The sequence below is a fragment of the Carlito syrichta genome, unplaced genomic scaffold, assembly GCF_000164805.1.
Source record: "Carlito syrichta isolate Samal-C Ts95f unplaced genomic scaffold, Tarsius_syrichta-2.0.1 Scaffold316442, whole genome shotgun sequence".
NCBI classification, from domain to species: Eukaryota; Metazoa; Chordata; class Mammalia; order Primates; family Tarsiidae; genus Carlito; species Carlito syrichta.
In genome coordinates, this window is record NW_007260538.1 from 366,917 (window position 1) to 392,546 (window position 25,630).

The 25,630-nt window shown below is 45.5% G+C and overlaps 1 protein-coding gene across 1 annotated transcript in view; it reads left to right on the forward strand.

The window, feature by feature from the left end:
• Positions 1-25,630, forward strand: part of GLT1D1 (glycosyltransferase 1 domain containing 1) — a 111,480-nt gene that overhangs the window by 5,098 nt on the left and 80,752 nt on the right. The window contains exons 2-4 of the mRNA XM_021707217.1: positions 1,415-1,601; positions 6,775-6,923; positions 15,788-15,893. Coding sequence (XP_021562892.1) covers positions 1,415-1,601; positions 6,775-6,923; positions 15,788-15,893 — 442 coding nt within the window. The remainder of the gene's footprint in view (positions 1-1,414; positions 1,602-6,774; positions 6,924-15,787; positions 15,894-25,630) is intronic.

A 25,630-nucleotide genomic window follows, 5' to 3' on the forward strand; every position in this document is an offset into this window, starting at 1 on the left:
AGGCAATCCACTCACCTCAGCCTCCCAAGGCGCGGGATGACAGACTGAGCCACTGAGCCCGGCTTGCACTTACTTTTATTTATTTATTTTTTTGCCTGGAGATCTCACTCTGTTGCCCAGGCTGGAGTGAAGTGGCGTGATCATGACTCACTGAAGCCTTGACCTCCTAGACTTAGGCGATCCTCCCATCTCAGCTTTCTGAGTAGCTGGGACTACAGGTGTACACCACCATGCCTGACTAGTTTTTTTATTTTTGTAGAGACGAGGTCTTGCTTTGTTGCCCAGGCTGGTCTCAAACTCCAGGGCTCAAGCAATCCTCCCGTCTCAGTCTCCCAAAGTGCTGAGATGACAGGCATGAGCCACCACAACCTGCCATCCCATAGAAATGTCATGTCTTATCAACAAGGGTGCCTGAATGAAGCATATTGGTATACCCAACCCTTAACTGTACCCCACAATATCATAATAAAAAATATTGATAAAAAGAGAAATGTAATGTGAGCACCTGGCTACTTTTAGATTTTTTAGAATGGTAGTCACATTAAACAAAGCAAAAGGAAACACATAAAACCAATTTTAATAATAGCTTCTCTTTCATGCAATATACTCAAGTATTATGATTTTGGTCTGTCCCGTGACAAGGTGTAACTATATATCATAAACCTAAAAGTGACCTATTTATCTATAAATAGTAACTTATATTTTACCTATAAACACATGCATTAGTGAGCCGTACATATCCTCCATGCCCAGCATACTTCTGCTTAGACCAGGCATGTTCAGAGCTCAGCTGCCATGCTGGCTTTGTCTTCCTGGACCCACAGGTGGGACCCCTGCCATGGCCTCCCTCTCAGGTTCCCTGTAAATGCATCCTGCCTCTGGTGGTTCACCCTCCCTGCCTCCCCAGCTCATTTATTTCAGAGACCTCATCTCAGTTGACCCGTGAGCTTAAGACACCTCCTGATCCAGCCACTTTGCCTGATAGGTCATTGAATTTCACATTTAAAAAAAATCCAATGTGTGTTTTGTATGTAGGGAAAAAAGTGCTTTTATCGCAGTTGTCTTTGGCCAGGCATGATGGTGGTTCTCGCCTGTCATCCCAGCTCTTTGGCAGATGGAGCCAAGAGGATTGCCCGGGCCCAGGGCAACTTGGCGAGACCTTGTCTCTACAATAAATCAGAAAATTAGCTGTGCGTGGTGGTGCACGCCTATAGTTCCAGCTACTTGGAAGACTGAAGAGGAAGGATCGCCTAAGCCCACCAGGTCGAGGCTGTGGTGGCCGTGAGCATGCCACTGCACTCCAGCCTGGGCGACAGAGTGAGACTCCAACTCAAAAAAAAAAAAAAAAAAAAATTCCAATGTGCATTTTGTATGTAGGAAAAAAAGGTGCTTTTATTGCTGTCGTCTTTTGTAGGCCAGAATCCCATGAAAAAAGCGCGTACGTATTATAGTTTACAAACTGCAGTCACGGCACTGAGGGTCCTTGGTGACGTCAATGTCCTGCAGGTCTGTCGTTGCTGTATTTCAAATCTGTCATCTCCCCTGATCCGTGGGGAGGCCAGGGAGGTGGCCCGCTGCTCGGGCTTTACTACTCTGGGCCGGTGAGTTGGTGTGAGTGTCCCACAAGGACTGGTGTCTTTTTCATTCTGAGACCAGGATTCTTTCTTCTTAAATGTTTTATAAAAGAGTCTTTCTTTTGTAATCAGAAATTCCTGAACTAGTGGAAAGGGAGTGATGTCCTACAGTCCAGCACAACTGACTTTCCTGCCACCGGTGGGAGGACAGGGTGGTTTCTCGGATGAGTTGTGGGGGAGGCCCAGCTTCTCTGAGCCCTGCCACCTGCTCACAGGCGGAGCTGCTCACAGGTGGAGGCCACAGGGTGCAACAGCCGTGAGGGCCTCAGATTCCTAACTCCCATCTCAGCATCATCAAGGACACACGGATATGGAGGGAATATAGTGGGTACTATCTGCACTGTTGAATTTGTTCTTTGTGTTTGTTTTTGAGTTTCATTCTGTCACCCAGGCTGGAGTGCAGTGGCTTGAGCTCACAGCCACTGCAGACTTGACCTTCTGGGCTCAGGCAATCCTTTCACCTCAGCCTTCCAAGTAGCTGGACCTACAGGTGTGTGCCTCCATGCCGCCCCCGTCCCCCTTTTTTTTTAAATTTATTGTATAGATGAGCTTTCACCAAGTTGCCCAGGCTGGTTTTGAACCCCTGGGCTCAGGCATTCCTCTCACCTCGGCCTCCCAAAGTGTTATGATTACAGCCGTGAGCCATTGTGGCAAATTCACTCCTTTTTATGCTTGAAATATATATATATATTTGAGACATGTTTCCTCATTATTTTGCTCAGGCTGGTCTCAAACTCCTGATCTCAAGTGATCCTCCTGCCTTGGCCTCCTGTAGTGCTAGGATTACAGGCATGAGCCATCGCAACTGGCCCTGAATTTGTTCTTGCTATTTTTTTTTTTTTTTTTTGAGTTGGAGTCTCACTCTGTCGCCCAGACTGGAGTGCAGTGGCCGCTCCTGGCCACCGCAGCCTAGACCTGCTGGGCTCCGGTGATCCTTCTGCCTCAGCCTTCCAAGTAGCTGGAACTACAGGTACATGCTACCACACCCGGCTCATTTTGATTTATTGTAGAGATGAGGTCTCACCAAGTTGCCCAGGCAGGTCTTGAACCCGCGGGCTCAAGCAATCCACTCACCTCAGCCTCCCAAAGGTGCAGGATTACAGGCTGAGGTACCGAGCCCGGCTTCTTGCTATCTTTTTAAAAAAATTTTTAAATGTAGACATTGTAGCTTATGAACATTCTCATATGCTAAACACAGAAGTGATTAAGTTCCACTGCACCGTCAGGTACCTGTCCACCGGGCAAATGAGTCAGGGGTGCAAATATAGACCTTTGTTCTTCCTGAAGGTGCCAAGCAGATGCTCAAAATCTCTTCATACTGGAGATGCTTTCATTTTAAAAAGTCTTCTTTAAGGCAAACCAGAATTCCTTGTGTATAGCAGGTGCTGGGTGAATTTATTAGTCGAATCGAGTTATTACTTGACAGAAGGAATAAGGATAGAGTGATTTAAAGGCATTGCAAATCAACCAGAAATGAGGGTAAAATTTTAGCTCACAGAGAACTCATCTTAAAAAAATTTGCATTTAGAATATTTATGAGATCGTAAAGTTAGTACCAAAATGCTGTTTGAAGATATGCCTAATGGATCAGGAAGAGCCCGTTGTCGAAGCACTTCCAGCCCAGCTGCCCCAGTATCTGCATAAGTCATAAGTCTCTTGGGGGTGGATTCTCCAGGTAGAATCCAAGCCCTCTCTTTTCCATTTATCAGCACTTTTTTGGCTTCTTCTTTCTTAGAGATTTATGGAGGAGATGCGGTATGCACCTGTGCGCAGAGGTGTGTTGAATTTCTGTTTCTGTATGGTAATACGTTTTAGGCTAAACTGCCCACAGCTGTCCTTCCTGCTTCTCTCAGTCAGCTGCCATCAGCATTTCCAAAGGATGCTGAGTTTCTGGGAGAGGAAGGAGTGTCATTGACTCACAGTGACCGGGTCCATTGAAATTAACAGTGAAAGCTGGGCAGGGTGGCTTACGCCTGTCCCCTCAGCAGTTTGGGAAACAGGTGAGAGGGTTGCCTGAACCCAGGGGTTCAAGACTAGCCTCTAGTGACCTTGTCTCTACAATAAATTAGCTGGGCGTGGTGGCATGCGCCTATGGTTCCAGATATTTGGAAGGCTGAGGCAGGAGGATTGCCTGAGTCCAGCAGGTTGAGGCTGCAGTGGCCTTGAGCATGTCACTGCACTCCAGCCTGGGTGACAGAGTGAGATTCCGACTCAAAAAAAAAAAAAGAAAGAAAGAAAGGAAAATGGCCTTTCTCTAACCCTAGTTCTGAGTTCTCCTTGTCATCTGTTTCTTAGTATCCTCCTAGAGATACTGTGTATATATACATATGCAGTACATAGATACAAAGTATTCTTCCTATCCCTCTGTTTTTATTAACAATGTATGTCAGAGTTCATTCTAATTCTTAGTGATCTGCTACATTCTTTTTTTTTTTTTCTTTTTTTGAGTTGGAGTCTCACTCTGTCTGTTGGATCTGCTGGAGTCATGATTCTTCCACCTCAGCCTTTCCAGTAGCTTGGCACTGCAGGCATGCCCACTGTGTCTGGCTAATTTTTTTTTTGATAGAGATGAGGTCTTGCCAAGTTGCCCAGGCTGATCTCAAACCTGTGGGCTCAGAGAATCCTCTCACCTCAGCCTCCCAAGGTACTGGGAATATAGGCATGAACCACCATGCCTGGCCTGCTACGTTCTTTTAATGGCAGAAGAACGTGACGGTTGTATCTGCCATAAGATAACTCGTGCCACATGGATGCACATTGAGGTGGCCTTTTTGTCTTTTTGCTGCTTTAGACACCGCTGCAGACTTCCTAGGTGCGTGCTTTTGCATGCATATCCAAGTGTGTCTTTGGAATAAATTCCTAAAAGTGGAGTTATTTGGTCTTATGGCTTGTGGATTTTCAATTTGCTAGCAGTTGCTGCACTGCCCACCAAAGAGGTTACTCTCTCACAATGAATGTGTGAGTGTTTATTTCATAAAACCTCAGACAGAATTTTTAATCTACAGATATTCTAGATTAAAAAAAAAAAAAGGATGCTTGAAGTTGCACACCATTTCTTTCATTCACCCAACTGTATTTATTTTTCTATGGACTGAAATTTTATGCCATCTCTATTTTTCTATTGGGTTGTTAATCTCTTTCTTTTTTCTTCTTTCCTTTTTGTTTCTTTTTTTCTTTTTCTTTTTCGAGCCAGGGTCTTGCACTGTTGCCCCAGGCTGGAGTGGTACAGTCGGCAATTGCATAATCATGGCTTACCACAGCCTTGACCTCCTGTGCTTAGGCAATCCTTGCACCTCAGCCTCCTGAGTAACTGGAACTACAGGTATTTGCCACCATGCCCAGCTATTTTTTTTTAATTTTTTGTAGAGAAGAGGTCTTGCTATGTTACCTGGCCAGGTCCTGAACTCCTGGCTCAATCAATCCTTCTGTTTCAGTCTCCAAAAGTGCTGGGATTATAGGCCTGGGCCACTGCCCCTGGTCATTCTCTTTTTTTCTTATTGATTTATGAGAACTCTTTATATATTAAGCAAATTAACATTGTGTGTGTGAGTTTTTGTTTGGTTGGTTGTTTTGAGTTGGAGTCTCACTCTATTGCCCAGGCTGGAAGCACTGTGGCACACTTATGGCCACTGCAGCCTCAACCTGCTGGACTCAGGCGATCCTTCTGCCTCAGCCTTCCAAGTAGCTGGAAACACAGGTACATGTCACCAGTCCTGGCTAATGTTTTGATTTATTGTAAAGATGAGGTCTCGCCAAGTTGCCCAGGCTGGTCTCAAACCCGTGAGCTCAGGCAATCCTCTCGCCTCCACCTCCCAAAGTGCTGGGATGACAGGGGTGAGCCACCGTACCCTGCATGTGTGAGTATTGCTAGCAGTTCCCTTACCCCTAGTTTCTCATTTGTCTCTTTGTTCATGTCATTGTTGCCATTCAAAACATTTCTTTTTTCTTTATTAGATTTGTATTTTAGATATAGGGTCCCAGGTACTGAACTCAACTAGGGTAGAGAGAAGGAGAAAAAACATATTTGCAGGTAGAATGGAAAGGCCATGAAGCATTTTTCAAAGTTATGGTAATAGTTGACTTTTGAAGTCATTCATTCATTCATTCATTCATTCATTTTTCTTTTTGAGTAGGAGTCTCACTCTGTTGTCCAGGCTGGAATACAGTGGCATGCTCACTGCCACTGCAGCCTCCATCTGCTGGGCTCAGGTGATCCTTCCACCTCAGCCTTCCTAGTAGCTGGAACTACAGGCATGCCCCATCACACCCAGCTAATTTTTCTTGATTTATTGTAGAGACAAGGTCTTTCCAAGTTGCTCAGGCAGGTCTCGAACTCATGAACTCAGGCAATTCTCTCACCTTGGCCTCCCAAAGTGTTGGAATTATAGGCATGAGCTATCACGCCTGGTCTGGCTTTTGATGTCTTTTTATTTTATTTTATTTTATTTTATTTTATTTTTTTGAGTTGGAGTCTCACTCTGTTGCCCAGACTGGAGTGCAGTGGCCGCTCCCAGCCACCGCAGCCTCGACCTGCTGGGCTCCGGCCATCCTTCCGCCTCAGCCTTCCGAGTAACTGGAATTACGGGCATGTGCTACCACGCCCGGCTGATTTTTTGATTTATTGTAGAGATGAGGTCTCGCTGCCCAGGTGGGTCTCGAACCTGCAGGCTCAGGCAATCCACTCACCTCAGCCTCCCAAAGGCGCGGGATTATAGGCTGGGCCACCGAGCCCGGCTGTCTTTTAAAAGAATTGAGTAATAGAAACCTAAAAAAACCAAACAAACTTCAGGTACCGTGCACAATTAAGGGATAGGAGAAAAAAAGCGGAATTAAGAACCTCGGAGAGGAGACTTTTGCCACGCCAAATGCCACTGAGAATGGTAGTGTGTGCCCATGTCTGAAGGTTGCTCAGTCCTCCTGAAGTGGCCTCCCTTCCACCGGCTCTGCCCTAGACTCAGCCCTGGGTGTCTGAGACTGGTGGATGAGTGGTTGGTGTTATTACCTGGGAGTCTTGTCCTGCCTTTGAAGGGCCATTTGGTAAATAAGTATTATCGGTGGAACTGGCTTAAAATTATAATCACAGCAGCAACTCATGGTGTATTAATGCCTCCTCTCCCTTTCTCTGTGTCTTTTGATAAAGGGCCCATCTGGAGGCAGCAGGACACATGTGCATTCTGAAAGATGCCTTTGACTTTGAGAGCCCGTCTGAGATTGCCAGGATCATCATGGCCGAGAACTGCGAGGCCGCCTTGGCTCTGCACCTCTATAGAGGAGGCAGACTTCTGCAGGGTAATACTCTTTCCCTTCCAAGTAAAGCCCTGGGAGTACTGAAAACCAAATCACTTGCCGCGTCCAGCAGTTCACGAGACAGTGTCTCCTGTTCATCCTTTCAGAAATAGAAGGGATGCCATCATCTCTTGGGTTTGCTTTTCTATGAAGTCATTTTCTGAAATGTTATAACTGTGCCAAGTGGGAATGGGTGCATATTGAAATTGCTTTTGCTGTATTAAAAGTATCATCTTTGCTAGGCATGGTGGCTCATGCCTGTCATTCTAGCACTTTGGGGGGCAGAGGCAAATGGATTGTCTGAGCCCAGGGGTTCGAAACCAGCCAGGGCAATTTGGCGAGACCTCGTCTCTACCATAAATCAAAAAATTAGCTGGATATGGTGGCACATGCCTGTAGTCCCAGCTACTTGGATGTCTGAGGCAGAAGGATCGCCTGAGCCCAGCAGGTCGAGACCGTGAGCATGCCACTGCCCTCCAGCCTGGGCGACAGAGTGAGACTCTGACTCAAAAAAACAAAAGTATCGTCTTGCATTTCTTCAATGCATATTTCTTACTGCAAAATATATATTTGGGGACCAGGTGCAGTGCCTCATGCCTGTAATCCCAGCATGTTAGGAGATTGAGGTAGGAGGATCTTTTTGAGGCCAGAAGTTTGAGACCCCCATGTATACAAAATAATAATAATAATAATAATAATAATAGCCAGGTAGGATGGCTCATGCTACTAGTCTCAGTTGCTTGGGAAGCTGAGATGGGAGGATTCCTTGAGCCCAGGAGTTTGAGGCGAGCTATGATTGCACCACTGCACTCCAGCCTGGGTGACATGATAAGACTGTCTCTAGAGGGGATATACATATATATTATACATGTATATATATATAGCATATATCAGGGATGCCAAAAAATGTATGCACATTTTAAGAAATGTCATCTATGTGTTACTTTTTCAAAGTTGAATTGAATTATGGTAGCAATGTATAGTATGATGTTCGCTTAAAAGATAGCGTTAAACTTTTGTTATTGGTGTATATTGAATATTGCAATTTTAATATGTTTTTTTCTTTCTTAAAATGTGTATACATTTTTTTGGCAACTCACACACATATTCTTTTTTAAGTTTTTTTTTTTTTAGTTAGAGTCTCACTCTGTCACCCAGGCTGGAGTGCAGTAGCATGCTCACGGCCACCACAGTCTTAAACTCCTAGGCTCAAGTGATCCTTCCACCTCAATCTTCTGAGTAGCTGGAACTACAGGTGTGTGCAACCATGCCCGGATAATTTTTTTTTTTTTTCTGTAGAGATGAGGTTTCGCCAAGTTGTCTAGACTGGTCTCAAATGCCTGAACTCAGGCAATCCTCTTGCCTCTGCCTCCCAGAGTGCTGGGATGACAGGCGTGAGCCACTCTGCCCAGCCACATTTCTTATCTCATAGTTCCTGTGGGAATCCAGATGGTATTCAGAGATTGCATGGCTGCATGGTCTTTCTCAGAGTCTCCCACGAGGCAGTGGTCTCATCTGGTGGCTTGACAGGGGCTGGTGGGTCTACAGCCGGATGGGGCACTCGCACCAGCCATTGTCATGGGGCATGATTTCCTCACGGGCCTCTCCACAGTGGCTGAAGTGTCTTGGTGACATGGTGGTCAGCTTTCCCAGAGAGAACAATCCATGAGGGAGCAAATTCTAAGTCTCCTTATCTTTTATGACCCAGCCTTGGGAGTCAGATGTCGTGAATTCCACATATCCTGCTGTTTACAAAGTCAACTGTATCAGCCAGGGGCACAGAATCGATAAGACATATGCATATACAAAATGACATTTATTAGGAGGACTGGCTCACACGGCTACAAGGCAAAGCCACACAGCAGGCTGCCTGCAAGCCAGGCAATGAGAATGCTGGCAGCATGGTCAGTCCACGTCCGAAATCCTTGAATCCAGAAAAGTCAGCGGTGCAGCCTCTGTCTGAGGCTGAAGGCCCAAGAGTCCCCAGAAGGCTGCTGGTGCCAGTCCCAGAGTCCAAAGGCCGAAGAATCTGGAGTCTGATGTCCGAGGGCAGGAAGAGAGGAAGTGCAGCATCCACGAGGGAAGGGAGAGCAAGAGGAGACTCAGTAAGCTCTCATCTCCTCTCTCTCTGCCCTGTGGCCGCCTGGGGGGCCGAGTGGGAGGTTCTGCCCACTCCAAGGCCACTCCAGGCCACTGAAGGACACGCCCATCTCCTAGGAAATCCCAGACACACCCAGGTGCAGGGGTCCACCAGCCATCCCAGCTCCCCCAGTCCAGCCAAACCCACGGCAGGTGTCCACCTTCACATCAGCCCTGCCCATCATGGGAGAGGCCTTCCTGAGTGTGAATGTGAGGGGGCGACTGTTCTGGAGTCTGGCTGCCACGCACTCCCAGATGCATCTACACGGACATGGTGGGAGCCTGCTGTGCCCATGCAGTGCCATGCTTTCACCACTCAGTGACATGTCTGGGTACTTTGACTCGGTGGCACACACAGACCCGCCTCATCTGTTGTGTAGAAAGGCTACACTTGAAAGTCTTCGATTCATAGACATTTATGGCATCTCATTTTTTGTTTGTTTGTTTTTTACCATAACCATCACAGAGAATGTCTTTGTACAGGCAGCTGAGCACATGATCTCGGGAGAATTTATCTGAACTTCTGTATTATTGTGATGCTGCCTGAACTATGTAAACTAACTGTCTTCTGTAAGAGGAGCAGTGTTTCTGACAGTATTATTCCCAGAATAATGAGTTCATAACTTCTGTGGTATGAGTTCATAACTTTGACTTCTCTTGAAGTGTCATGGAACATAGTAGGGTCTGAGGCTTATCCCAGAATGCAGAAGTGCAGGGCTGAACTTTCCTCTTAGGCCTGGATAAAGTTCATACCCCTTATAGATCAGTAGGTGTTTGTTTGTTTTGTTTTGAGTCGGAATCTCACTCCGTTGCCCAGGCTGGAGTGCAGTGGCACGCTCACGGCCATTGCTCTCGCCCTACTGAGCTCAGGTGATCCTTCCTCCTCAGCCTTTCAAGTAGCTGGAACTACAGAAGAGCACCACCATGCCTGGCTAATTTTTTGATTTATTGTAGAGATTAGGTCTCACCAAGTTGCTCAAGCTGTCTCCAACCCGTGGGCTCAGGCAATCCTCTCGCCTCTGCCTCCCAAAGTGCTGGGATGACAGGTGCTCTTATAAGCTTAGCCCTGACTGCTGTGGCTCTTTTATAGAGTCTTAAACCTTAAGGCTGAGTTTGGCAAGTCTTTCAACCATAAGGTGTGTTGTTATCTATAAAATTTTATCTACTATTTCTTAGAAATGTTTTACATGCACATGCATATATGTGGACTATATTTTATTCCTACATATAGCTTAGATAGCTTTTACATAATTTTGTGAACTTTTCCAAAGCCACAAAGTGGCGTCTATCTTATTATTTTTAATAATTCTTTCAGAGACGGGGTCTTGTTCTGTCCTCAGGCTGGAGTGCAGTGGCACAATCATAATTCACTGCAGCCCCTAGCTCCTGGGCTCAGGTGATCCTCCCTACTTAGCTTTCTGAGTAGCTGGACTACAGGTGTGTGCCACCGCACCAGCTAATCTTTTGATTTTTTTAAAAAGATGGGGGTCTCACTATGTTGCCCAGGCTGGTCTCAGACTCCTGGGCTCAAGTGATCCTTTTGCCTCAGCCTCCCAAAGTGTTGGGGTTATAGGCATGAGCCACCATGCCTGGCCTTATTTTGTATAGCTTTTAGAGGCAGGGTCTTACTCTGTTGGCCAGGCTGGAGTACAGTCATGTGATCATAACTCACTGTAGCCTCAAACTCCTGGGCTTAAGCAATCTTCCTGCCTCAGTCTCCGGAGTAGCTGGGACTAAGTGGGCGTGCATCACCAAACCTGGGTAATTTTTATTTTTTGTAGAAACAGGGTCTCACTGTGTTTCCTAGACTTGTCTCAAACTCCTGGGCTCAAGTAATTCTCCTGTCTTGGCCTTAATAATTCATAAGTGAATTATTATTAATGGGCTTACTGAGTTAGAATGGATTATCACCTTAATTACGAAGTATGCTCATTTCTTTCAAACTGCCTCTTGGATACTCGGTGTATACATTTTATGTATTTATTTTTCCCTCTTTGGCAATTTCACTGAAAAAGACTTTTCTGCTATCTTCTGGAGCCTCCTTCAGTGCAGTTTTTCTGGGGAAACGCCCCTTTGTGGCACTAGAGTGTCAGTTTCCTGTTACTGCTGTAATTATTGACCACAAACCCAGTGGCTTCAAACAGCACAAATCTATCATCCTAAGTCCCGGAGGTCGGGGAGTCGACAGGGTCTCCTGGCTGAATTTTAGGTGCCGAAAGGCTGTGCTCCTTGGTGGAGGCTCTTGGGAAAACCTGCTGCCTTGTCTTTGCGGCTTCTAGGGGCACCCCCTCCTTGGCTTCCTCTGCTTTCTCCACCTCAAGCTGTTGTGGCTGGTGAGGTCTTCTTTACGTGATGTGGACTCTCACCTTTCACTTCAAGTCCCCCATAATTATGTGGAACCCCCTGAGAGCCCAGGGTCATCTCCTCTGCTTTATGGTCAACTGATTAGAGCCTTGATTCTGTGGGTTGCCTTAACACCCCTTTCCCCTGTCACATATTCATGGGTTCTGTGAATTCGGAGGTGGACATTTTTGGGGGAAATTTTCTTTCCAACCACAACCTGTCTCTGGACCCCAAAATCCATGCCTTTCCCATGCATGAAAATCTTCATCCTCTCCCAACATCCCCCAAAGCCTCGACCCATGGTGGTGGTGGTGAAGCATCTTCACTGGGTTGGCCTTTAATTAGTCTGTCTGTGTTTTTGAAAGCATTCTTACAGGTTTGTAGTCAAGAATTCAAACTATACAAAATGTTGGAGTGGAAAGTAAGCCTAATTTACTCCCAGATCTGTAGTTTTCCAAGTTCCCGCTCCAGGGGTGATGACAGCTGGTGTTTTGTGTGTCTTTTCACAGATGATCAGTGTATGTACAAATGTGCATTCATCTTTTTTTTTCTTGTAGAGATGGGGGTCTCGCTATGTTGCCCAGGCTGGTCTCAAACTCTTGGACTTAAGCAGTCCTCCCATCTTGGCCTCCCAAAGTATTGGGATGACAGACATGAGCCACCATGCCCAGGAGTTAATTGTTTTTATATATGCCTCTTGTGTCCACCAATGTGCATATTGGCTTCTCTCACTCCCCAGTGGATTTTGTGGTTTTTTTTGTTTGTTTGTTTGTTTTTTGAGTCAGAGTCTCACTGTCGCCTAGACTGGAGTGCCCTGGCATGCTCACAGCTATGGCAGCCTCAACCTGCTGGGCTCAGGCGATCCTTCTGCCTCAGCCTTCCAGGTAACTGGAACCACAGGCGTGCACCACCACACCCAGCTAGTTTTTTTATTTATTGTAGAGATGAGGTCTTGCCAAGTTGCCCAGGCTGGTCTTGAACCCCTGGGCTCAGGCAGTCCTCTCACCTCCGTCTCCCAACGTGGAGTGGTGACAGGTGTGAGCCACCGCACCCAGCTGGATTCTGTGTCTTTCTGCATGAACGCATGCATGCGCGCGCACGCGCGCGCACACACACACACACACACACACACACAACTCCTAAGAAGAAGGACTGGTTGTCACCAGTGCACATGTGTGTTGTTGTCCAGTTGTGCTGCTTTTAGCAACCGTGCTGTGCTGTGGATGTTCCTGTCTTCTTAGTATCTTGAGGCTGAATCTTCACAGTGAAATTCTAGGGTGATAGTGACCAACATAGAGAGAAGACAGAATCTGGCCAGACTTGGTGGCTCAGCCTGTAAAACCAGCACTTTGGGAGGCCGAAGGACCGGATTGCCTGAGCCTGCGGGTTCAAGACCAGCCCCGGCAACTTGGCAAGATCTCATCTCTACAGTAAATTAAAAAATTAGCCGGGCATTGCAGTGCATGCCTGTAGTTCCAGCTACTTGGAAGGCTGAGGCGGAAGGATCACCTGAGCCCGGCAGGTCGACGTGGGATGGCCATGAGCATGGGCAACAGACTGGGCCTCCAACTCAAAAAAAAAAAAAAGACAGAGTCTACTGGTCTGCATGTCAAAATGATTCAAAGCAAAAATCGGTATTTTCTCCTTTAAATGGCTCAGTAGAAATAGCTTGTGTGAGAAATCTCTGTGTGACCTCCAGTGAGATCTGGCCTGCTAGGTGACTTAGGGCGACGGTCTCATTCCAGATTTTGAGTTGACCTTGAGAAATCTTTTCCTTGTGAGAGTTCTGCTTCTCGTTTCTTGCTGGCTGAAATGAATAAGCACAAGCTGTGGTGCAAGAAAAGTGCACGTATAAGCTGGGTGTGGTGGCTTATGCCTGTCATCCCAGCACTTGGGGAGGCTGAGGCTAGAGGATTACCTGAACCCAGGGGTTTGAGACCAGCCTGGGCAACTTGGAGAGACCTCATCTCTACAATAAATCAAGAAAAATTAGCCGGGCATGGTGGCGTGTGCCTATAGTTCCAGCTACTTAGAAGGCTGAGGTGGAAGTATCACCTGAGCCCAGCAGGTTGAGGCTGTGGTGGCCATGAATGTGAGACTCCAAAAAAAAAAAAAAAAAGAAAAAGAAAACAATGGTGCCGTTATTCCAGGAGAATTCCAAGAAGGTGATTTTATTTCAAGAGCTGGTACACGGGGAATTGGCCAGGCACGTGCCTTGGAAAAACCGCTTCAGAATCTTGGGCTTAGGGCAGGGGCTTGAACAGTGGAGAGATGGAGCGGTGGCCGTGGGGAAGGTGCGGGCCATGGGCCACATGTCTTGCTTGGATGATCACCCAGAATTGTCCACCTGGAGACCACTCATCTTGGTTGTGGTTGGGTTATCCGTCAGCCTCCCCAGGGTCACTTCTCAGTCCTTCCTGGGATGCCCAGGCACCAGTGACTCTTGAACAACGAGGTACCAAGCGCAGGTGTTCCAAGATGAGCCTCTAACACATCTCAAGCAAGTACAGCATCAGAACAATGGACATAGGCTTTACCATAACCATGGGATCATAGCTCAGAGGAAAAGAGAGAAAACGTGTTCCTACGAGCTGCGTTGAGAAGTGAACAAGAAAACAAGTAATTCCCAAAGCTAGGTTTCTCCATATGTGAAACCGCCCTTGATGCACCTGTCAAGGAGCCCGAGATGCCCCTGCCACCTGTCACACCTGCGCCCATGAGATGTTTAGCGGGCAGGCCAGGAGTGGGACTCCCCGCAGCCTCTGACCATGCAGGGTCAGCCAGCTCCCTCTGCATATTCTTGCCGGCATCACACACTGCATCTTGAGTTCTTTTGGCTCTTGTTTTAGTTATGTTGTTTGTAATTTGCTGTTTCCATGTTCGTGAACTTTCCTAAGACATCACCTGGGGTGTCCATGTCTCTCTCATCTCTCTCTTGGTCTCTACCTAGCAATTGAGAACCCACAGAGCTAAATTGAGCATACGCTTTTTGGGGGGTCAACATTGATGGACTTTTGAGTCAGGGTCACACTCTGTCATCCAGGCTAGAGTGCAGTGGTGCAATCACGGCTCACTGCAGTCTTGGCCTCCTGGGCTCAGGCTATCCTTCTGTCTCAGCCTCCAGAGTAGCTGGGACTACAGGTGCAGGCCACATCAGTCAGCTAATTTTTCAATTTTTTTGTGGCGATGAGGTCTCACTATGCTGCCCAGGCTGGTCTCCAGTTCCTGAGCTCAAGCAATCCTGCTGCTTCTGCCTCCCTGAGGCACTGGACTGTATGTGATTACAGTGTGAGCCACCATACCCAGCCTACATTTTGATGGTTCTGATGTAGCCCATTTCCTAAGAATGAGACACTTGACTTTGATAGATGGGGCTAAGAATAGTTTTTTATTTGGGGCCAGATGTGGTGGTTCACACCTGTAATCTTAGCACTTTGAGAAGCTGAGGTGGGAGAATCGTACGAGGACAGGAATTTGAGACCAACCCGGGCAACAACATCTCAGGGCCCCAATTTCTACTAAAAAAATTTTTTTTAATTAGCCAAGCATGGTGGCATGTTCCTGTAGTTTCAGCTACTCAGCAGGCTGAGGCAGAAGGCTCACTTGAACCCAGGAATTTGAGCCTGCAAAGCTATGATTGCACCACTGACTCAAGTCTGAGCAACAGAACTAAGTCCTGTCTTAAAATATAAAGCAAATTAGCTGGGTGTGGTGGCTCACACCTATAATCCCAGCACTTTGGGAAGCAGAAGCAAGAGGATTGCCTGTGTCCAGGGGTTTGAGACCAGCCTGGGTAACTTGGCAAGACCTTGTCTCTATAATAAATCAAAAAATTAGCCAGGCATGGTAGCACGCACCTGTATTTCCGACTACTTGGAAGGCTGAGGAGGAAGGATCGCCTGAGCCCAGCAGGTTGAAGCTGTGGTGGCCGTGAGAGTGCCACTGCACTCCAACCTAGGCAAAAGACTGAGACTCTGACTAAAAAAAAAATTAAAGGGTAGTGCATGCCTGTAATTCCAGCTACTTGGAAGGCTGAGGCGGAAGGATCATCACCGGAGCCCAGAAGGTCGAGGCTGCGGTGGCCAGAAGCGCCCACTGCACTCCAGTCTGGGCAACAGAGTGAGACTCCAACTCAAAAAAAAAAGCAAATTAATTAAAAAGTATTTCTGACAGCAGTGTTTGGTGTCTCCCAGGATTAATTCCAGTGTCATGTTTTTCACACGTTTCCTGTTCTAGTATTCAAGAGAATAGGATAAAATTAAACACAACACACTACACAGTGTCCATGTTGGGGGAACTTCAGTTTTTAAGATTGTTGCTGGGGTGGGTTGGTGAGGGGCATATCCAAAGCGAAATTTTGTGTTGTAAGTGTCATTATTTTGCAGGTCTTCAAATCCCTTTTGGAATCATCTTTGGTGGAACTGATGTAAATGAAGATGCCAACCAGGAGGGAAAAAACAGAGTGATGGGCAAAGTACTCGAGGAAGCCAGGTAACGCTTATGAGAATTTCACCCGAGTCAAACATCTATACTGTTTGGATGGAATTAATCAAAACAAAAAGATAGGAAACCAATCACTGGGGAAGTTTACAACTTGTCACTAAAAACTAGGTTCACATAATCCTGTCTTTTTCTGTTTTTAAGATATAAGATGAGGTCTCACCATGTTGCACAGGCTGGTCTCAAACTCCTGGGCTCATGCAATCCTCCTGCCTTGGCCTCCCAGAGTGCTGGGATTACAGGCATGAGCCACCACGCCTGGCCTACTTTTTTCTTTCTTTTGGCACCTTTTTATTTTGCCATGAATAATCATTGCTTACTGGTGACTGCATGTTAAGTCTTCAACTAGAGTTAATGTTGGATAAGCATTCTTAGAGTGTTCTGCAGGGTGGAAGAGACAGAACTGCTTTCTAAGAGTTAATAATACTGGCATATGTTGGCCTTACCAGTGCACAGATTGGGATTGAGTTTGCAAAAGGGTCACCCAAGTGGACTGTTTTTGGCATGGCTTTCCTCCAGGTAGACTTCTGAGCTATGTAAAAGATTTGCGATTGGGTACAGAGGCTCATGACTGTGGCTCAGCACTCTGGGAGGTTGAGGTAGGAGGATCACTTGAGCCCAGGAGCTGGAGTCTGTGGTAAGCTGTGATTGTACCACTGCGCTCCAACCTGGATGGCAGAGTCAGAACCTGTCTCTAAGAAGGACAGAAATAAACATTTCTGACAGAAACCTTTCTTGAGAAGGGTTAGCAGCTTGTTCTCTAACCTATGGCTCTGTCCTTTTCTCTGTATGTTCTTCCCACTGTCTGGGGACCTGAAGGATGACTGCCCTGAGATAGCTGTCACTCTGGGCAGTGCTTCTTTTATTTTTATTTTTTGAGTTGGAGTCTTACTCTGTCACCCAGGCTGGAGTACAGTGGCACGCTCACAGTCACTGCAGCTTCAACCTGCTGGGCTCAGATGATCCTCCAGCCTCAGCCTTCCAAGTAGCTGGAACTACAGGCGTACGCAACCATGCCCAGCTAATTTTTTGACTTTATTGTAGAGATGAGGTCTCGCCAAGTTGCCCAGGCTCATCTCGAACCTGTGGGCTCAGGCAGTCCCCTTGTCTTGGCCTCCCAAAGTCCTGGGATTATAGGCGTGAGCCACCATGCCTGGCGGCAGGGCTTCTTGAAGGGGTCACTGTGTTCATCACAGGGACAGCCCTACACATCTGTGACCCTAGTCTGCCTGTTGACAGCACCATCCAGACACTAGAACAACTTGGTATTCCTTCACGTCTTTCCAGCTCCCCCTGGGTGAGGCTGGTCATTGCCCCCAGTTGAGAATCATTTCCAGGCTGTCTCCCCAACTTGTTTCATGTCCGGGATATGAAGCCACATCTGTGGGAGGCCACTGTTTTGGCTAGCCTCCTGCATGTGGGCCCCACTGACCAGACCAAACCAGAATGGAGCCACTTGTGCTAAGTTCCACGTAATGAAACAGAACTTTGAAATGGGCCAGTTTTCTAAAAAGCAGGAGATGGCAGTCAACCTGACTCAGCATAGTAATCCCCCAAGGCAAGTGACTGTGAGATGACCTGTTCCTTTTTGTGCTATTTCTGCTTTCTTCAGCCTTGTCTGTCTACAAAGCCAGCCTCTGCTCAGCTCATCAGAATACTGTTTTGTAGAATGAGGAGATGCCCCATTCTGGCATCACTAATAAAAACCAATTAAGACCTTTAAGTGTTTTATCATTGTGTCTCTTGACAAGGCCTGCTTAGAAAATTACCATATGTACAGCATTCTGAAGTAAATTGGAAGCCTTGGTGGAAAAAAAATTGCTCTATTTTTTTTCTATAACAAGTGCAATAATAAGAATTTTTTCTTTTCTTTTTTTTGAGTTGGAACCCCGAATTCCTGGGCTCAGGCTGTCCTTCTGCCTCAACCTCCTGAGTTGCTGGGACTATAGGTACATGCCACCAGGCCCAACTAATTTTTTTTTTTTAATTGGAGTTTCACTCTGTCACCCAGGCTGGAGTGCAATGGCACGCTCACGGCCATCGCAGCCTTGACCTGCTGGGCTCAGGTGATCCTTCTGCCTCAGCCTTCCAAGTAGCTGGAACTACAGGCTCATGCCACCATGCCCAGCTTCTTTTTTGATTTATTGTAGAGATGAGGTCTTGCCAAGTTGCCCAGGATGGTCTCGAACCCATGGGCTCAAGCAATCCTATTACCTCGGCCTCCCAAAGCCACCACATCCAGCCTTGTCTATTTATTTAGAGACAGATTGGTCTCTAGAACAACCTGGTATTCCTCCAGATTGTAGACAGACTGCGACCTCAAACTCCTGGCCTCAAGTATTCCTCCCACCTGGGCCTTCCAAAGTGCTGGAATTACAGGTGTGAGCCACCTGTCCTGCCCAACCATCAGTTTTCTCTCTTTCATGGCTAGGAAGCTCTAGGAAGGGAATTTGGGACTCTTCAGGTCTTTATATAACTGAATCATTTCTAATCCATACCGAGGACAGCACTCATAGTTCTGTTTTGCAGCTTGTTTCCTTTTTTAAAACATGGATATTGACTTTGCTTCTTAAAATCAGGGTACGGGAGATGTCATTGCCTTTAGGACCTTGTTCTTTTCCGGGGACTTCCTGAGCATAAATGTTGTGACAGTGCCACCTTTTTTTCTTTTTTTGAGTTGAGTCTCACTCTGTTGCTCAGGCTGGAAAGTAGTGATGCGATCACAGCTCACTGCAGCCATAACCTCCTGGGCTCAAATGATTTTCCTGTCTCAGCCACCTGAGTAGCTGGGAAGACAGGTGCATAGCACAATGCCTGGAAAACTTGTGGATTTTTTGAAGAGATGAGGGTCTTGCTTTGTTGCCTGACTGGTCTTGTACTCCCAGCCCCAGGTGATCCTCCCTCCTCAGCCTCCCAAAGTGCTGGGATTATAGGCATGAGCCCCCGCACCCAGCCTTGCAACCTTTTAAAAACTAGGGAGTACGGCTGGGATCGGTGGCTCAACCTGTAATCCCAGCACTTTGGGAGGCCAAGGCGAGTGGATTGCCTAAGTCCATGGGTTCGAGACCAGCCCGGGCAACTTGGTGAGACCTTGTCTCTACAATAAAATTAAAAATAGCCGGGCATGGTTGTGCATGCCTATAGTTCCGGCTGCTTGGAGGACTGAGGCAGAAGGATTGCCAGAGCCTAGCAGGTCGAAGCTGGTGTGGCTGTGAACATGCATGCCGCTGCACGTGTGTGTTTGTGTGTATGTGTGTGAGCTACAATAAACAAAGGCATTAGAGCACTTTGGGGTTACCTTGAAAGGTAATCTATCATTTCAGGTTTTCTTCTTGTTGTTGTTCTTATGCTCTGAAAATTTATTACCTTATTATTTATTTATTTATTTTACTCCACCCACCCCTAAGAATTTATTACCTTTAGATGCATATAGTTTGTTAACGTACTGCCTTATTGAAGGAAAATAATTCTGTTTACTAGAAACAGTATTAAATGAATCCATCTTATGGTATTATCATTAGTATTATTCATTGCATTGTTATTAAAACAAACATTGATTTTTATTTGGGGGATTATTGATTGAGGTTACTGGGCAGGAAAGCTGCGTGAATCATAGATTTCTTGTCTGACACAATGGAGCACACTTTTCTGGAAAACAAAGTATTGAACTTGTCTAGCTTTGTAATGAGTGTTTCATTTTTAATCAAATACTTTTAAACAGTTGTATTTTTCCTCTGAGGTACATTTTGGAACTTTTTTGGTATTTTGACCTTTTTTCCTATGTAGTAGAGTATTTGAACTTATTTCAGCATCTTTTTTTTGGCTTATACTTATTGTAATATGACACATATTTGGTTGTTACAAATATCAAAATTAAATAAAGAGTATTTAGCACTTATGGAAATTATTCCATGAAGATATCCCACCTACACACTAGAACAAAATTTACCAAGAAAACAAGCAAAAGAGATTGTCTAAAATGAGTACCTCAAAAATAGTTTCATGATCAAGACATTAATAGTAACACATTAGGTTGCGTGTGTTACTAATAATTAAATAACTAATTAAATAACCATGCAAACTGGCTACTTTATAGGTCAAGAATGGCTGAATGTTGTTAAGTTCATGTTTTTTGAGCTATCCTGTTCCTAGAGATGTTTTTTGTTTTGTTTTGTTTTGTTTTTTGAGTCGGAGTCTCACTCTGTCACCCAGACTGGAGTACAGCGGCACGCTCATGGCCACCACAGCCTTGATCTGCTGGGCTCAGGTGATTCTTCCACCTCAGCCTTTCAAGTAGCTGGAACTACAGGCATGTGCCACCATGCCCAGCTAATGTTTTGATTTATCGTAGAGCCAGGGTCTCGCCATGTTGCCTAGACTGGTCTCAAAACCATGGACTCGGGCAGTCCTCTCACCTCTGCCTCCCAAAGTGCTGGGATTATAGACGTGAGCCACTGTGTTTTTCACAAACAGGAACACATGTCAAAGTGAGTAAATCTATTTCCAAATGACAACATTCAACCAAAAATGTAGGCAGGGTGCTTTGTATGTTTGTCATTAGAAATGTGTCATTTTAGATTTCTGTGTCATGCCGGGTCCTTGGACCTGACACATTCTTGAACTGCTCTCTGTTAGGGAGTTGTGGACTCAGAGCTGACGATTCTTTCGTGTGAAGCCTCAGCTAAGGATGCCTTCTCTAGTATTTGAGAGTGAATAGTGTGTCTGCATATGTGATGGAGTGAGCTTACTCCACTGACCCCTGAATCTTCCACGCTCACCACCCTTTTTGGATGAAAACCTATCCAAGACTTCACTTCTTCCCTACTTTCTGCACCCTTTAATTTTTTATTTTTATTTTTTTTGAGACAAGGTCCCATTCTGTTGCCCAGGCTAGAGTGCAGTGGTGCAGTCATAGCCCTCTGCAGTCTCCAACTCCCAGACTCGAGCAATTCTCCTCTTCCAGCCTCTCGAGTAGTTGGGACTACAGGCATGTGCCATCATACCTGGCCCATGAGCATGTATCTATAAAAACTCTTTGGGGTCAAATGCATGATCTTCATGTCTTTGACAGTATTCTCTACTCAACGGCTCGTCTCCTCTTTTGGAGTCTCGGTGATTTCCTGGAAGTTTGAGGCTGTTGGGTATGAACTAGGGACCAGGAACTGTGGCAAGGGACAAAACATGCTTTGTGCTACTCAATTGTTGGATTCTTAAGATTCTCATTTTTCTGAAGGCTCCAGCGAAGGAAGGTTTTTATACACACCCACCGAAGTGCTCTTTGTGAGGCAGTTGTATATAGTCACGTTTCTTTCCTTTTTATCCTAATCTTGGAGAAAAAAGTTTGTTCCCTCAGAATACAGTTTCTGTGTATTTCTTGTCAGTTTCACAGGAAATGGGGAGCTTCTTATGACTGATGCCAGGAAGCAGTCCTTGGTGGACTCGACCTTCTGCGACCACAGTGTGTGGTGGTGGGCTGGGAGAATGGTCTCCCTCTTACAGAGGGTGCCTGTGATCAGACGTGAGAATGGGCTCAGCTGTGGGTCGAATGTGACCTGGTCTCCCTAAGAGAGGATCTCCTCACCTCCCCCTTACATAGGGCACCTGCATGTGGCTGGTATCAGTGCAGGGTTGTGGGGGAAGAAGAGAGGAAAGCTCGGAGAAGATACAGGTCAGGGGAAGAGGAGCCTCCAGGGGGGAGAGTTCCATGCTTCCTGGGTCATGCTGGGGAGGAATTGTCCGTTAATGATTCTTTCCTGCAGTAATTACTCTCGAGCTATTGACGTGAGGGTGGTTTTCTATTTCTAGTCTGCCTTCTGGTGTCTTAACTGGAATTCTGCTGTAAAAATAGTTACCCTGGTCCCATTTACTCATTCAATTGCTTATTTGTTATTCCATATGGACTCGTGGATATTTATTTTCCTCTATGGGTTATCTGTCACTATTATTGTTCATTTGGATGCTCAAATTGTCTCTGATGTGGCCTTTGGAGTTGCTTTGAGCTGATACTGTGTTCTTTTGACATGCCCTCACCACATTGGGGGCATTTTTTTTTTTTTGAGTTGGAGTCTCACTCTGTTGCCCAGACTGGAGTGCAGTGGCCGCTCCCGGCCACCGCAGCCTCAACCTGCTGGGCTCCGGCAATCCTTCCGCCTCAGCCTTCTGAGTAGCCGGAATTACAGGCATGCGCTACCACGCCCAGCTGATTTTTTGATTTATTGTAGAGATGAGGTCTCGCCAAGTTGCCCAGGCGGGTCTCGAACCCGCAGGCTCAGGCAATCCACTCATCTCAGCCGCCCAAGGCGCAGGATTACAGGCTGAACCACCGAGCCCAGCTGGGACCATTTTTTAACTTTCTGACACCATAGGATGTTCTTGGGTCATCCCCTGTCTACCTTGTCCTACTTCTAGAAATAGCCATCTCTCCAAGGAGTCCTAGTTCCTTTTTTAAAAATTATTATTTGAGAATATTATTTAGAAACCAAGATGTGTGCTCATTGCTTACTGGGTGTCATTTTTTCTTTTCTTTCTTTCTTTCTTTTTTTTTTAGTCGGAGTCTCACTCTGTTGCCCAGGCTGGAGTGTTGTGGCCTGCTCATGGCTGCTGCAGCCTCAACCTGCTGGGCTCAGGCAATCCTTTCACCTCAGCCTCCCAAGTAACTGGAACTACAGGCATGCACCACCATGCCCAGCTAACTTTTTTTTTTTTTAATTGTAGAGATAAGGTCTCATCATGTTGCCCAGGTTGGTCTTGTACCCCTGGGCACAGGCAATCCTCTTGCCTCTGCCTCCCAAAGTGTTGGAATTATAGGCATGAGCCACCCTGCCTGGCTTGGTGTCATTTTTTCTAGGCCTTCTTAGTAGACACAGCTTGGAAATGTAAGGGCATATATGTACACATACACATCTACACTTTTGTTTTTTTTGAGTCGGAGTCTCACTGTTTTACAGGTTGGAGTGCAGTGGGATGCTCGTCCTCTGCAGCCTCAACCTGCTGGGCTCAGGCAATCCTTCTGCCTCGGTCTTCCAACTAGCTGGAACCACAAACATGAGCCACCATGCCCGGCTAATTTTTTGTTTTATTGTAGAGATAAGGTCTTGCCAAGTTGCCCAGGCTGGTTTCTAACCCCTGGGCTCAGGCAGTCCTCTCCTCAGCCTCCCAAGGTGCTGGGATTATAGGCGTGAGTCACCCCGTGTGACCCACATGTATTTTTATATCATCACCAGATGTGTGGCTCCTATTATTTGACATATGTATGGCGTTAAGGTTTGCAATGGATACCCAAATGGAGATGTGAAGTAGGTAGTAGCCTGTGCAGAGGAGGGGAGGGGTCAGCAGTTGTAAGGTGGGGAGTTGGACAATACACGATGCCGTGGATAACTGAGAAGTGATGAGATCACCAGGTGAGCGCAGGTAGAGATGAGAAGTCTGAGATCTGAATCCTGGAGCATCCATTTTTGGGAAGCCAGGGAGAGGAATTGGTGAGCCTGAGATCCATGGCCAGTAAGAGGAAATGAGATGGTTTCCTGCAGAAGCATTTCAAGAGGAAAGGAGGGATTGTGTGTATCCAGTGCTCCTGAGAGGTCAAGATGGAGACCGAGGGTGGAGCCACTGGATTTATCAACATGGAGGCCCTTAGTGACCTTGACGAACAGTTTCAGTGGTACAGTCAGAGGGCTGCCCAGAGTGGTTCAGATGGAGGATGGAAGAGAGGAATTGGAGGTGTTGAGTTAAGGTGACTCTAGGGCTTTTGTTTTCAAGGGGAAAATGGAAAAGGGGAGGAAAGGGGAAATTATTGGAGGGAAAGCTGTTGAAAGGGGGTCAATTGAGTTTTTCACTTTGGAAGACTGAGGTGGGAGTGTCACTTGAGTTCAGGAGGTTGAGACCAGCCAGGGCAATATAACAAGACCCTCATCTCTACAAACAACTTTCTGAAAGTTAGCTGGGCCTGATTGCACATACCTGTGGTCCCAGCTACTTGAGAGGCTGAGGCAGGAGGATGATTTGAGTTCGGGAGTTCAAGGCTGCAGTGACCCATGATCATGCCACTGAACTCCAGCTTGGATGACAGAGTGGGACCCTGTATCTAAAAAATTATTAAAATTGAAATACAAAAGTACAGAATGAAATAAATAAAAATTTCAAATGTGTTGTTTTTAAGATGGGAGAAAAAATAGCATTTTTACAGTGATTAGGGGGAAAGTGCCACTGTAAGAGAAAGAGGGGGAAATGTATATCGTTTTTGAAAAATACTGATAAACAGACCGTGCCAATGCAATGTGGACATTTTGAGAAATACCAAAGTCGAGGAAAATAGATCGCCTCATGTTCTCTTTGTGCTTTTTGTGTACTTTGACCATTGCCACACTTTGGTAGGTAGTCCTTTATAGTTGTGGATCTGTGACTGTATTCTTGCTTATTATTATTTTTGAAACTTTGGGTCAAATGACACATGCTTTTTTTTTTTTTTTCTTAAGCTATCAGTCTTGTTTATCTGGCAATGTCTTTATTTCACCATAGAGGCTGGGAGGGGTAGTGGTAGACATAAAGAGGGGTTGGTTAATGGGTACTAAAATATAGTTAGATAAAAGGAATACAATCTAGCATTAGGTAACACAATAGGGTGACTAATTTATTGTATATGTCAAAATAGCTAGAGGAGTAGATTAGGAATGTTCCCAACACCAAGAAATGATAAATGTTTGTGGTGATGGATATTCCAGTTATCCTGATTTGATCATTACACATTGTGCTTGTATCAAAATATCGCATGTACTCCATAAATATATACAGCTATCTTGTAACCATAAAAATTAAAAAAAAAGAAAGAAAATAATATAATTTTGCTGGGTTGAGAATTCTTGGTTGACTTTTTCTCCTTCAGTGCTTTAAATATGTCATCTCACTGCTTTCTGACCTCCATAGTTTCTGTTGAGAAGTCAGCTGTTAGCTTCACTGTGGCTCCTTCATACATTTATCTCTGACCAAATTCATGATTTCCTTTTTATTTTTTGTCTTTCAACATTTTGACCATGGTGTGTCTGAATACAAATTTTATGGTTATCCTACTTGAGATTCACTGAACTTCTTGGATCAGTAGAGATTATGTTTTTTTGGACATTTAGGAAATTTTCAGCCATTATTTTTTGGAATACTTTTTATGTCTCTTTCTCTGTTCTCCCTGTGGTACCCTGAAGTATGAGTAAGTTGGTATATGCCAATTCTTTTATTTAACAAAGCATCATGAACATTCTTTATAATATTAAGGTGCTAAACATGGTTTTAGTGGGTGCATAGGATTCTATCATAAATTATTTAACTTATCCTTTGAGATTGGCATTTATTGTTTTCCTTATTATAAACAACACCATGGGGGAAACAACCTGTTTCTGTCTTATCTGATTATATTAATCTTACCATATTAATTCTTAAAGATAGAATTGCAAGGTCTAAGGATATGAACATATTGATACCTTGATGCAATTTCTCAAATTTATCTCTAGAGGAAATGTTCCCATTTCACTTCACCAAGTGGGTGGATTTAATTCATTTATTCATCTTTGTCAACAGTGCCAACTTATTTTTACAACTGCCAATCTTATATGTGATACAATGTTTTCTTGTTTTAATTAGATTTATTTTGTTCTTAGCAAAACTTCACTTAATTCATATTTGTTCTCATGTGAATCTCCTATTTTAACCATTCTTTTTTTCCCCCTCTTGGGCTGTTA